General features: G+C 37.6%; 2 protein-coding genes across 2 annotated transcripts in view; both read right to left on the bottom strand.

The window, feature by feature from the left end:
• Positions 1–9,966: 9,966 nt before the first annotated feature.
• On the bottom strand, positions 9,967–13,154 carry LOC145260998 (uncharacterized). The gene is made up of 3 exons (XM_080119127.1): positions 13,000–13,154; positions 11,930–12,823; positions 9,967–10,222 (listed from the first exon to the last, which is right to left on the bottom strand). The coding sequence occupies exons 1-3, from the start codon at positions 13,152–13,154 to the stop codon at positions 9,967–9,969; spliced, it is 1,305 nt and encodes a 434-aa protein (XP_079975253.1).
• A 1,067-nt stretch (positions 13,155–14,221) lies between these two features.
• LOC145260999 (protein CFDP2-like) overlaps positions 14,222–15,000 on the bottom strand; it is a 1,796-nt gene continuing 1,017 nt past the window's right edge. The window contains exon 2 of the mRNA XM_080119128.1: positions 14,222–14,870. Coding sequence (XP_079975254.1) covers positions 14,222–14,870 — 649 coding nt within the window. The remainder of the gene's footprint in view (positions 14,871–15,000) is intronic.

Consider the following 15,000-nt stretch of genomic DNA (forward strand, 5'->3'; position numbering starts at 1 on the left):
TGAAAATACATGTCACACACACGATTCCCTTTATGATAATCAAACACACAACCATTTATATTAGAGACAATCATACGCACACGGAATCCTTTTATGTTATACACCAAACGTAAATGGTGCCCTTCAATGATAACCCTAGGATAACTTCGATGATAATCAATATATAACAGTATCTGTGACCCGTTGGGCCAAAATTACTACCACAATATATTATACTCTTGTTTTTATTCGAAAATTTATAAACTTTAACGTAGCTTATATATTATTTTTTAGGTTTATTTTTTGGAATCCTACGAAATGAGGTTTCATAATTGGTTTATTCATTCATTTATTTATTTTTTTATTTTATTTATTTATTTTTTTTTTATTCATTTATTTTTTTTATTTATTTATTTTTTTTTTTTATTCATTTATTTATTTTTTTATTTTATTTATTTATTTATTTTATTTAGTTATTTTTATTTTATTTATTTATTTTTATTTTTATTTTATTTATTTATTTTTTTTAATTAATTAATTTTTTTATTTATTTATTTATTTTTTCATCCATTTATTTATTTTTTTATTTTATTTATTTATTTTTATTTTATTTATTTATTTTTATTTTTATTTTATTTATTTATATTTTTATTTATTTATTTATTTTTTTATTTATTTATTTATTTTTTTATTTATTTTTTTTTTTCATTAATTTATTTATTTTTTTATTTTATTTATTTACTAGCGGGGTTACCCGGCGTTGCCCGAGTGTTTGTTTCCGGGACGGGGGGGGGGGAGTTTTAAAAAAATGTTATGCTAGGTAAGTAGGAAGGATCAAACCCGGAGTCATGAGTAAAAGTAGGAAAATAAAGTGTGAAAAAGAAACAAAAAAAAAAACATCTGCAACGTTAACAGTTCGGCCACCAAGAAAAGTCCATTCCAGTTGTTTAGGAAAAAAAAAAAAAACGACTACGGTAGGTCGGCGCGAACGTGAAAATATAATGTGAATTGTCCAGCACGCTAACCACTACGCCACAGAGCACTGCAGCTTAGTTTAGTGATTTTAAATAACTTCACATGAAAGAACTACAAAGCCAAACCGGTGTTCTCTTCTCAACTGTTCCTTGTGAACGATCCCCAAACGGTGTTAAGTGGTGGCAGGGGGAGGAGGAATTTATTAGAGAGAAAATATTTTACCACTTCCATTGATCTTAACCGATTTTGGCCGTGACTTCTCAGCAGAAAAAGTATAGCAATCTAAGAGTATCGAGGAATTTGAGAAATAATAAGCCTATAACACACCTCAGATATTGTTCTGCCGTTTGTGCATATTATATTTGCATGAAATATCTTGATTTTTAATCCTATTAATGTAAAAATCAGACGGGGAAAAAATGAGTCCATTTTATTTATATAGAGATTTTTTTTTATTCATTTATTTTTTTTTTATTTATTTATTTATTTTTTATTCATTTATTTATTTTTTTATTTTATTTATTATTTTTTTTTTTTGCAAACTTGTGTCCTCATCTTCATAGTTGTTGTTTCTCACCAAGATTCGATCAACTTATCCCCTGGCCTTCTTCAGGTGATTAACCATGATGGGGCTCGTGGAACAGTGGGTAGAAGTGTTGAGTCTCTAAGGTTTACAGGTTAGCATTGTCAGAAGATAGTGGTTTCAATCCTACCCAAAGCAGCTAGAGAATTAGCTGACCAAAAACGTGGTGAGACAACGACAACTATGGAAGGCAGTATTTACTGAGGACACAGTTAAGAGACTCAGCATTCTCATCTCGTCGCAGTTAACCACCTAAAGAAGGCCAGAGGATGAGTTGGCCGAAATATGGTGAAACAACAATTATGGAGATGAGGATAACAGTCCGCAAAAAAAAAAAAAAAAAAAAAATGAATACACAAATTTAAAGCATCTGTGTAACAAAAAATAATCAATGTCTATTTCTATATTGTTGTTGTTGTTGTTATTATTATTATTATTATTATTATTATTCATTTCTAGCAAGGCACCCGGTGTTGCCCGGTCATAAAACATGCTTAAACATGATATTTTAATTTATGCAGATTTTGTATTTATTATTATATTGTACCCAATTTTCTATTGATTATTATATTGTACCTAATATATAGTAGTGATTTAAAAAAGTTTAAAGAAAAAGAAAAAGGACTGGGTGCCATCAGCTAGAATTGAAAGCTAAACATTTAGTGCTCCAACTGTAACCATTATCATTTGCGCTATTGTCAGACTAATAAAAAAATCATTAAAATTAAACTAACGCATAAATGATATATTTGCACATCCGTAGAAAAGCATTTTAAGTCGACTTATGCCTGCCAAGTTCCATGTTTATTTTTCTAATTTTAACCGCTTAGCAGCTATTTTTACCGGCTAAAAATCCATAAAACAAAGGTTCACAAAAAATGCAATCATTTGAACCATCTGACGTTACTCTATGACCTTGCGTCTCAGTAGAAATGCACTTGAAAAAAAAAATGGAGACAGACGCACATACACACAGACATAGTGAGTTTTATAAATTATATTATATTTACTAGCATGGACACCTTATGTTGTCCGGGATTGAATGAGGGTTAACAAATCTTCCAATGCTTCTATTATCATTGAAATCAGTAAAATCGCTCATTTTCAATCAAATCAATTAATTGCCTGCTCTAGTTGAGGACCCACCCTGGTGCACCAGGAGGAAACTTCACATGACTCCCAGCAGTGACTAACTCCACAATACATTGTAGTCTACATTGCACTGTTTTCTGGCTTGAATTAAAGTTTAAAATGTAAAAGTCGAGTATCATTGTTTAATTGTGCTCTAAACAGAAACATTCATTTCAGACGCGCCTCTGTCATATCAAAGAAACTTACTCTTCTGCAGTGATACAACTTCTTAAATTCACTTGTGATATCAGGTTTTATAACAATGTTAACTTTGGTCAAAATCGACCTGTTCTTTTTTCAATGGGATTTTTTCGCTTATCGATTTTCAATGCTTATCAATATTATGCAAAAATTTTTTTCGATTATCGATTTTCAATGCTTATCAATATTATGCAAAAAAATGTTTCGATTATCGATTTTCAATGCTTATCAATATTATGCAAAAAATTTTTCGATTATCGATTTTCAATGCTTATCAATATTATGCAAAAAAATTTTTCGATTATCGATTTTCAATGCTTATCAATATTATGCAAAAATTTTTTCGATTATCGATTTTCAATGCTTATCAATATTATGCAAAAATTTTTTGATTATCGATTTTCAACGCTTATCAATATTATGCAAAAATTTTTTCGATTATCGTTTTCAATGCTTATCAATATTATGCAAAAATTTTTTCGATTATCGATTTTCAATGCTTATCAATATTATGCAAAAATTTTTTCGATTATCGTTTTCAATGCTTATCAATATTATGCAAAAATTTTTTTCGATTATCGATTTTCAATGCTTATCAATATTATGCAAAAATTTTTTCGATTATCGATTTTCAATGCTTATCAATATTATGCAAAAATTTTTTCGATTATCGATTTTCAATGCTTATCAATATTATGCAAAAAATTTTTTCGATTATCGATTTTCAATGCTTATCAATATTATGCAAACATTTTTTCGATTATAGATTTTCAATGCTTATCAATATTATGCAAAAAATTTTTCGATTATCGATTTTCAATGCTTATCAATCTTATGCAAAAATTTTTTCGATTATCGATTTTTAATGCTTATTAATATTATGCAAAAAATTTTTTCGATTATCGATTTTCAATGCTTATCAATATTATGCAAACATTTTTTCGATTATCGATTTTCAATGCTTATCAATATTATGCAAAAATTTTTCGATTATTGATTTCAATGCTTATCAATATTATGCAAAAAATTTTTCGATTATCGATTTTTAATGCTTATCAATATTGTGCAAAAAAATTTTCGATTATCGATTTTCAATGCTTATCAATATTATGCAAAAAATTTTCGATTATCGATTTTTAATGCTTATCAATATTGTGCAAAAAAATTTTCGATTATCGATTTTCAATGCTTATCAATATTATGCAAAAAAATTTTCGATTATCGATTTTCAATGCTTATCAATATTATGCAAAAAATTTTTCGATTATTGATTTCAATGCTTATCAATATTATGCAAAAAATTTTTCGATTATCGATTTTTAATGCTTATCAATATTGTGCAAAAAAATTTTCGATTATCGATTTTCAATGCTTATCAATATTATGCAAAAAATTTTTCGATTATTGATTTCAATGCTTATCAATATTATGCAAAAAATTTTCGATTATCGATTTTCAATGCTTATCAATATTATGCAAAAAATTTTTCGATTATTGATTTCAATGCTTATCAATATTATGCAAAAAATTTTTCGATTATCGATTTTCAATACTTATCAATATTATGCAAAAGTTTTTTCGATTATCGATTTTCAATGCTTATCAATATTATGCAAAAAATACATAATGCTGATAAGCATTATGTGAAATCTATTTAAGAACACTCCCAGATATATCGTTCAGACATTCTAGAGTCGATAGGATACAAACCCACATACTCACACACACATACCCACACTAGTGTATATTACATATAAATAGGGATATTATTATTATTATTATTATTATTATTACTATTATTATTATTATTATTATTATTATTATTATTGCTACTACTACTTCTGCTACTACTACTGCTGCTGCTACTACTACTGCTGCTGCTACACTAGAAATAACCATACAGGCCATCATCCAAGATTTTCTTTGAGATAATTTGTGGTGTCCTCTGGAGTCTGAGTGACAACAAGTCTCCCCAGAGTTCCAGCACTCTCCACCTCTTTTAATAACTTTGCAGATAAATTTATGTTATTGTAACAGCCACTTACCATTGATTTCTTGTTGGCTCCAACCATTGGTCTTCACTGTAATTTGGGTGGCAATAAGCTTCCTCAAAGTTCCAGTCCTCTTTGCACTCATCCAGCAGAGGTCTGGCTAGTGCTTTCTCTCCTCAGTCTTTCCATCCTCCTTGACCCAACTCGCTTATTTGGTTTGGCATCAGTTACAATTACAGTATTCTCTTGAATATCAGGGTAGATAGGGACTGACACCACCCGTGATATTCGAATATCAGGATAGATAGGGACTGACACCACCCGTGATATTCGAATATCTGCAAAGTTGGACAAAACCATTATTTTTACCTATTTAATTTATTATTGGCCTTTTAAAACGATCCCTGCAATGTTTATAACTCACCCTTTACTATATCAATACTCTTCTGAGCTCCAATCTCTGGTCCCACCTCGCCAATCTTTCACGAAAAACATGCGTCTAACTGAAACCACTGTCAATAATTTTCCCTATTTTTTATCTGTGCCTAAATCAAACCGTACAGTCCATCTTTCTTAGAAGTGCACGCCTGTGGAACTCTCTTCCGTTTGCCTGTTTCCCACCTGACTACAACTTGGATGTCCAGCATAAACAAATTCCTGATAAACCGGCCCCTTAAGTAAGACACTTTATCAAATCTCCATTACTAACGATTACTACGATATTATCCTATTGATTACTGTACACGCAATAACCCAAATCCCCGAGTGGCTTCTGGGCCTTGATAAGTGTAAAAAAAAAAAAAATAATAGAAAGATTGTAACACTTGTTAGGTTGTGCGGTACATTATATTACAGTTCAGTATTGTACGTAAATACACCTGTAACACGAGAGAATTAAGCAAGTTCGTGCATGCAACAAGTTAGTTAATGTGTCAATACATGTACAATACATACATACATACATACATACATACATACATACATACATACATACATGATGGCAGCAAATTCGTTTTCGAACATTGCCATTACTTGATATAGCACATATAAAAATATATATACATGTCCGGTCGCAGTTGACACAGGTTAGATCTTGTAACACAAGACTGTTTTGTGGCCCACTGCTCTGATGAATAGTCTGGTGGCTTATCAGCCCAGCTCTGCTCAGACATAATCTCCCACACACCTCAAACTCCAGACCAATTTGGCGCCCCAGCCCATCCACTGTTTCTTGCACATTCTCTTTCCGGATATCACGTTTCAGTCGTTCATACTGGGTTTGATCAGCCTCCAACTTGCCCACACCTCCCCGCAAGGTCCTATCCACTCTTCTAGATCCAAAGCAATACTTACTTACATACACAATCCAAAGCAATACATACATACATACATACATGATGATTGCAACGTCTTGTCAGACGAGTGCCACTCCCTCAGACATTTAAAATCCATGAGCCCAAATGCCTGAGGGAGTATCTATACAAATATGATGTTACAGAGTCTTAGCTTTGTATGACAGCTAAGTCTCTCTCTCGGTTCAAAATGTTGAGATCCAGCAACAAGCAAGAGCAAGATAGCCAGCAACAAATTAAACTGCAGACCAGCTTAATGCGGGTAATGGTCTTCTGCTTTATGGCTTTTTAAATCAGAGATTTGCTTCTCCTAGAAAGGTTGCCTTCACCATGGCTTACGGGAGCCCTCTCCACCCCAATACACACACACACACACACACACACACACACACACACACACACACACACACACACACACACACACACACACACACAAATATACACGGTGCTAGTTGGCCGTTGACCCAGAAAAAGAGTTCATTCGCCCTTTGGAAGGTCTTGTTTTTTATCCTTCAGGGAGACTAGCCGCCCTCCTCACCAAACAAGTCTGGTGGGGGAACCAGTTTAGTCGCCGGTGACCCGACATACATACATACATACATACATACATACATACATACATACATATATACATACATATATACATACATACATACATACATACATATGTACAAAAAAATCGATTCTGAAAAGAAGTTACAAATTAAACACATAAATAATTATTGAAATAAAATTAAAAAATTAGTTTAAGTAAATAGAGAGAGAGAAAGAGAGAACCTTTACAATACGTACATACTAGTGTTGGGACGATTATTCAGAATCGGAATTGGGAATCAGAAAAATCGGAAGATTTTGGGGTATTGGAAGCGGAAAAATTGATGGCTATTTTCCGATGCCAAAACGATTCTTTTGTCTTTTTGTCTTTTTTTTTTTTTTATTTGATTTTGTTTAAAATAAAATCTTCCATTGTTGATTTGATTTGATTTTTTTTAAAGTAAAACCTTCCAATAATGATAAAATAATAAATATTTATTGATTTTAAATTCCGATAAAGCTAAAATCGATAGATCATCCTCTACAAATGTAATTTTACGTTTCAGAAAATATCTGCACATTTAATATGTGTTTTTACGAAAATCAGGGAAAATAACAATCTTATTTTCCGATGCCAAAAACGATTCTTTTGTCTTCGGTTATTTCTTGGGAGTGTCAGTCAGGCAAGTTCGCCGTCCATAGTCATGTCAGCAAATCCTTCACCACCAAGGATAGCAGCCAACCTCACAGCTTTTTTGTTTTTTACCACCGAATGCTGAATTTTGGCAGGTGTGAATCCTTCATCATCATAAACGATCTCAGACTACAACATTTCAAGTTGGAGTTAATGGCGGAAGGCTTCATCTCTTCCAACGACTTCTAGATATTTTCAAGACCCACAGCAATCATGTACGTGCGTCAGTATGATTAAAGGTTGAGGTCTTCTTGTCCGTGTACATTGTCCACTTTAGCAAATAGGTCTGCCAAGGCATTTTTCGTGTAGAGAGTCTTAAACGCCCTAATAACTCCCTGGTCCATAGGTTGAATTAGGGACGTAGTGTTAGGTGGTAGAAACTCCACTTGGATCCCAGGGAACGTCAAGTTTGTTGCCTGACCACCAGCATTATTCATAAGCAGCAGGACTTTGAACGGAAGGGTTTTTTTTTCCAGGAGGTAGACCTTCACCTTTTTAATTTTTTTATTACATTTTCACCCCAAACAAGGCACAGGATTAAACATTGTCAGCTCCTTTGTTAGCTCTGCTTTAGGATTGCTCATCCAATGAACGGGAAGAAAATTCTTGTTCTTATGTTTCAATGCCCTTGGGGTTTGGGAAATGTGCTGGCTTAACATAAACCCTTGGGCATTGCCGCACATGACAAGGGTCATACAATCCTTCCTCCTTGAAAAGGAACATACAGAATGGCATCTGTTTCCAAAATAAGCCAGTTTCATCCATATTTGAGACCTTAATTAACCTTGCTCTAGTCCGGCACCTTACAGATGTTAAACTTCTGACTGACAAACAATTTGGATTTAGACAAGCCCGTTCCACAGCTGACATCCTCACTGTAATCTCTGAACGTATATACCATTCACTGGACAAAGCGGGGGAGGGCAGAGCGGTAGCTCTAGATATATCTAAGGCTTTTTGACAGGGTATGGCACAAGGGTCTCCTCAGGAAAATTAAATCATACGGTATCACTGGTAGAATACTTAGCATAATTAAATCCTTCTTAGATAAGAGAAAAATCCAGGTTGTCCTCGACGGTCAAACATCTAAACAGTGTGATATAAATGCGGGAGTGCTCCAGGGGTCTATTCTTGGACCTCTATTGTTCCTGATATTTATTAATGACCTCCCCGACAAAACTGCCTCTGAGATGGGTATATATGCTGATTACACTACACTCTATAACAGGCATGACAGGAAAACAAATGAACACATATCTAAAGAAATGGCAGAAACACTAGAGGATGACCTTCAATCTGTAGTGGAATGGGGACATAAATGGATGGTCACATTCAATGCTGCCAAGACCAAACTGGTTTCCTTCAATAACTACAAGAAACCTTCTCTGCCACCAATAGCAATGGCCAGTGACTCCCTTTCTGAGAGTACATCTTTAAAACTGCTTGGCCTAACGTTCACAGGAAACATGAGCTGGAACAATTATATTGAAAACACTGCCAGGGCTGCTGCAAAAAAGGTAGGCTCTCTCTATCGTGTTAGAAAACTACTGACACCTGAAAGTATCCTGTATCTCTATAAGGCCACCATTCGCCCATGTATGGAGTATTGTTGTCACATCTGGGCTGGTGCGTCTACTACTAGTCTCTCGCTCCTAGACAAGGTTCAAAAGAGTCACCAATCTGATAGGGCCTGAACTGGCATCTAAGCTTCAGCCTCTGTCCCATCGACGAAACGTTGCATCCCTCTGCTTGTTCTACAAGTATTTTAATGATGAATGCTCTGACGAACTGCAGACACTTGTGCCCCCACGACGCAGACACCCTCGACAAACCCGACAGGCAGCTAAATCCCACCCCTACACAGAAGAGATCCCTAGATGTAAAAGATTTTTCTACTCCAGTAGTTTCTTCCCCAAAACCGCTAGACTCTGGAATTCCATTCCAGGATCCTGCTTCCCTAAATGTACTGACATGCAGAAGTTCAAGTGCAACGTGAACCGACATCTTGCTGCCCAAATCCCTACATAGTGCCTCAGTAGTTGCTGACCCTGATAGTAGCCCCCTACACCAAAGTGGCAATGTGCCTTGTTTGGGGTGAAAATGTAATAAAAAAAAAAATATTATAAACTTTCTCGGGAAATTATTTGCCCTCAGTTATAATATCTTTGAACGTTTCACGCACAAATTCCTTAGAAGCCTCCTTATCTGTAGAAGCAACCTCGCCATGCATTGCAACACTTTTGAGTCCATATCGTTTCTGGAATTTGGCAAACCACCCTTTGCTAGCGACAAACTGTTTTTTTTTTGTTGATTGGCTGGAATATATAAATTGATAATATTTAAGCAACGTTGAGCCTGGCTAGTACCAGATGGGTGACCATTTGGGAATTCTAGGCGCTGTATGTGCTTTCCGCTTATCTCAACATAGTTTCCAGTTGTTCTGAACCTCCATTTGCAACTGGTATTCAACAATGTCGACTCAGGAGAAGTGAGGTTGGGGATTGCGCAACTCTTGCCACAAAAATTTCACATGCAGGCACTCTTACCGTGAGTATCCGTCAAGATTGAAGGAAGCCCTTCTTTTGATCGGCTGGATGGACCTGGTTGCAGATCGTCAGCGTTTTCTTCTTCTTCTTCTTCTTCTTCTTCTTCTTGTGGTTCCTGTGGTTCCTTGGCAGCATACACTTCATAAAGTTTTCGTGCCTTTGTTTGGATCATGTTCATATCCAACTGAATATTTATCACCTGTCCATATCGATAATGTCGTTTCGGGTTTGTATTACTGTACACATAGATTCGAAAAAGTTGTCAAAAAACAAATATATAACAAATAAATGTTATCAAAGGCAAGATAAGTTACTTTTCTACCAAACTGGATATATTTTTTGTGTTTTTATTCAATGTAACATGTTTATTCAGCTCGAAAAGCATACAGTGTTTACCGATGTATTGGAAAATTCCAAGTGTTTTCATTAGTCTTATATTCTTTGGGGACTAGTTTGCTACATTCGCTTATTATGTGGTTTATTGTTTCATCTCTTTTTCCACAGAGTCTACATTTGTTATTATTTTGTGTCTTGTCGATCCTTGCTTTGATGTGTTTAGTTCTAATTGCATTATCTTGTGCGGCTGTTATTATGGATTCAGTTTCTCTGTTTTCCTTTTTGTAGCCATTTCCAAGTATTTTAATTGGTCTTATCCTCTGTCATCCTTATGAACTGTTCATGTAGCTGTTTCTCTTCTCATTTTTCTTTCCTTGTCTTATGTCTCGTCTCTTCTTTTCTGTTGTGTTTGTAACATCAGTGTCTTTTGCTATGCTACTTATTTTTTCGTCATTATAGATTTTTCAAATTCTTTTTTTGTTGCGGTGGCACAGTGGTTAGAGTATTGGAAAAAATCAATTGTAAAAGTGATATTCTCCTGAAGGTTAAAGGTTCAATCCTCAGCGTGGGCGACCGAAAAATACATTTAGCGAATTACTTAGGACCTCTATCCAGTCATGGCTGACGGAACAAGAGCAAGCTACCCCCGTGAAGTAAATAAAGGGTTCTGCTCGAAATTCCGTCCAAATCCCCAAATTCGACAGAAGCATTCCAGAGTTCGACAAGATACACCTGAAGAAGGTCGGAGGTTATATCGACCGAAACATTGTGAAAATCACACTCAAGATGAGAACAGTAGTCCGATGAGTATTAATATAAATTCTTTTTTTGTGTTGTTTACACAGTCTTGTATACAAGCTAATCCTCTTCCTCTGTCTTTCTTTTTCACATAAAATCGATCAATATTATCCTTTGGGTGTAGTGCATTGTGCATAGTCATGAGTTTCCTGGTCTTCTGGCTGAGATGCCCCAGTTCTTCTTTAGTCCAACCTATAAACGGTCCAGGGTATCTTACAAGTGACACTGCCCATGTATTTATACCTTTTATTAGGTTTCTACTATATAACTTAGTTTCGAGGAGTTTTCCTGATTTTCTGAGGTATTCCATTCCAAGTTTCTCTTTTGTTTCTGTTGCTTTGATAGTGTCTGCTTCCAGAACTCCTAAATATTTGTAACTTTCATGTTCACCTAGCGCACACATCTCCGTTTCGTTGGGTAGTTCCATCCTTTCCATTCTTCTAGTTTTCGCCTTCTCCTTATCAGCAGTGCGTACTTTTCCATACCGAATTCCATTCGGATATCCTGGCTGAAGATTCTGATTGTGTTTATTAGCATCTCTAGTTCCTTCTTAGTTTTTGCGAATAGTTTCAGGTCGTCCATGTACATTAGGTGGTTCATTCTTTCATCTGTATAAGTGAAGTTGTATCCGGCTTGACATTTCCTTAGTGTGTGTTCGTCAATCGGAGTCGATTATGACCATAGACAACTAGTTATGTGTCCGCGGGTGGCTGATCAGTCCAATCCGGCCGCGGAAGCTCCTGCCACATGTTGGACACCAGTGGCTGAAGACGGTCACTTCAGCATCTCGGGCTTTTCGCACAGCGCGCTTCTCTTTTGCAGATTCAGTTCGTCTTGCCTCTGTGAGCAGAGAGCCCTCGTGTACCAAGCGGCGCCAGGTTGGCCTGTCGGAAGCACTGCTTTCCCATGAGTTCACGTCAATGTTGAAGCCTTTCATATCGGACATCAGAGTGTCTTGGATCCGTGTACGGTGTCCACCAGCTCTTCTCATTCCGCACCGGAGTTCACCATAGAGCAGTTGTTTTGGTATGCGCGAGTCTGTCATCCGATACACATGGCCTACCCAGCGGGTTTGTGCTTTGCGGATTGTAGTGATGACGCTTGGGAGCTTGGACCTCTCGAGAACATCAGTGTCTGGGATCTTGTCTTGCCAGCGAATGTTCAAGATGTTCCGAAGACATCGAAGATGGAAGTGGTTTAGTTGTTTTTCGTGACGTCTGTAGAGGACCCACGTTTCAGAACCATATAGAAGAGATGTCAGGACGATTGCTTTGTACACTTTGACCTTTGTGTACTCCTGAATTCCTCTTCGTTCCCAGACTGTTTTCCTTAGTCTGCCAAAGGAGCTGCTGGCCTTGGCACTGCGGTTGGTGATTTCGATGTTGATGTTGGCAGCACGAGAGAGTGTACTGCCAAGGTAGGTGAAATGGTCTACTGCTTTCAAGCTCTGACCATTTACTTGGATGTTCGGATCCTGGTACGTGTTGCCAGGAGCAGGTTGGTGCATGACTTCTGTCTTGCTCATACTTATTGTAAGACCGAAGTTCTCACATGCTGAAGAAAATTTATCCACTTCCAGATGCATTTCATGCTCTTTGGTGGCATTGAGAGCATAGTCGTCAGCAAAAAGGAGGTATCTGATTACTGTTTCCTTGACTTTACTGACAGCTTGTAGACGGATTTGGATGCCAGGAGTAACTTCCCTGAAAGCATCAGTCAGTATTTCCAAAAACGAAAAAACGTCATGCTGAAAAGCGTTGGTGCTAGCACGCAACCTTGTTTTACGCCGTTGGTTACTGGGAAAGGGGCTGAGATGTCACCGTCATCAGTTACTCGTGCCATCATGCCGTCATGGAACTGTCTTACAATATTCACAAACTTGTCCAGGCAACAAAACTTTGACATGATCTTCCACAGGCTTTCCCTGCTCACTGAGTCAAACGCCTTCGTGAGATCAACGAAAGTCATGTAGAGGTCTTGATATTGTTCTTTGCACTTCTCTTGGAGTTGGCGAGCGGCAAATATCATATCCATGGTTCCGCGACCTGTGCGAAAACCACATTGGCTTTCTGGAAGGTGACCCTGTTCCAGGTGTTTCAGAAGGCGGTTTAGAAGAACACGAGCTAGTATTTTGCCTGCGATTGAGAGGAGAGAGATACCTCGATGATTATCGCAAGACTGTTGCCCTTCCTTTTGTAGATGTGAACAATTGTTGCGTCTTTGAAGTCTTGAGGTAGAGTTTCGCTTTGCCACAACTCTTGGAACAGTTCTGTTTGTTTGAGGATGAGATAGCGGCCACCAGACTTGAATACTTCAGCTGTGATGGCGTCGGAGCCAGGTGCCTTGCCAGTCGACATTTGCCTGGTAGCTGTTACAACCTCCTCCTCTGTGGGTGGTGTGTCGAGGGCATGGTTGATTGGCACTTGAGGTAGTCGTTGAATGGCTTCATTATTGATGTCTGAAGGACGATTCAGGACACTGTCAAAGTGTTCAGCCCATCTCTCGAGGATTTCATTTTTCTTAGTGATGAGTGAACCATCTGCACTGAGCACTCGTAGAAGCGCTTCATGTCGTGCCTATCGGCGTAGCCTTGGATCTCGTCGGCTTTGTTACTGAGCCAGGTACCTTGCATGATGCACAGTTTTTTCTGGACTTCATTTTGCTTACCACAGTAGGCGTCTTTCTTTGAAGTGGAGTCTGGGTCATTTTGGTGGATCTTGAAGAGCCGGTGATTCTCTGTTAGCAGATTCTGTATCTCCGCATCATTCTAATCAAACCAGTCTTGATGGTTTCTGGTTTTTGAACCCAGTACCTGGAGAGAAGCGGCGTGGATTGTCTTGCTGAGAGACTCCCAATTGTTGGACTCGAGTTCAGAGAGTTGCCTTGTTAGCGTGGTTTGGAGTTCTTTCCGAACTTCGGGGAGTTTCAGCTTGTTGACATTCATTCGTTTGGCAACTTTTTGACCTTTTGGGCTTTATTTACAGTCTGATTTTGGAAACAATGAGGCGGTGGTCTGTCCAGCAGTCGGCACCGCACAAAGCTTTCGTCACGAGCACATTTTGCTTGTCTTTAGCTCTGATAATGAGGTAGTCAATCATGTGTCAATGCTTGGAGCGAGGATACCTCCATGAAGTTTTGTTTCTGGTTGGGAGACGGAACATTGTGTTGGTTAAGGTCAGTCCATAAGTGGCACAGGTCCTGAGCAGCAGAAGAGCATTGCTGTTGCACTTTCCTATCCCATGATGTCCGATGATACCTGACCACGCTTGGTGATCCTTGCCAACACGGGCATTGAAGTCACCGAGGAGAAGGAGCTTGTCGGTCTGTGGTACAGAGGAGAGGATGGCTTCGAGGTCTTCATAGAATTTGTCTTTGGTTTCTTCGGGGTTGGTCATGGTTGGAGCGAAGGCACTGATGATGGTTGCAAATGTTTTCTTACTCAGCTGGAGCTGTAGCTTGAGAGTCATGAGGTGATCGTTCACGCCTTCAGGAATGCTGTCGAGTTTGCCCACAAGATGATTTTTGATGGCGAATCCAACGCCGGCCTTGCGGCACTCTTCATTGCTACGTCTGCTCCAGAAGAATGTGTAACCACCACCAGATTCAATGAGCTGACCAGTGCCGGGGAGCCGTGATTCGCTGAGAGCAGCTATATCTACTCCATACCATCCGAGTTCTCTGGCAACTAAGGCCGTTCTCCTTTTCGGCCTTCTGGTCTTCGTTGTGGTTGAAGTTGGATCGAGTATTGTTCTAACATTCCAGGATGCCAGAATGAGTTTTTGTTTGTTCTTTTGATTTCGACCGCAAAGAGGGAAGCCCACCAGCCGCGGTAAGCTGGCCAGGTTGCAGTGGAACAGGCCATGTTTGGAGCACCTTTTCT

Source organism: Euprymna scolopes, chromosome 37, assembly GCF_053919585.1.
Source record: "Euprymna scolopes isolate OS-2025 chromosome 37, ASM5391958v1, whole genome shotgun sequence".
NCBI lineage: Eukaryota > Metazoa > Mollusca > Cephalopoda > Sepiida > Sepiolidae > Euprymna > Euprymna scolopes.

Excerpts from the sequence above, each read along its gene's own strand:
- LOC145260998 (XM_080119127.1), bottom strand. The coding sequence starts at position 13,154 with ATGGATATGATATTTGCCGCTCGCCAACTCCAAGAGAAGTGCAAAGAA. Across the intron at positions 12,824-12,999 it reads AAGTTTTGTTGCCTGGACAA|GGAAGTTACTCCTGGCATCC; the intron begins GTTTGTGAATAT and ends TGATGCTTTCAG. Across the intron at positions 10,223-11,929 it reads ACTGAATCTGCAAAAGAGAA|TAATACAAACCCGAAACGAC; the intron begins GCGCGCTGTGCG and ends CTATGTGTACAG.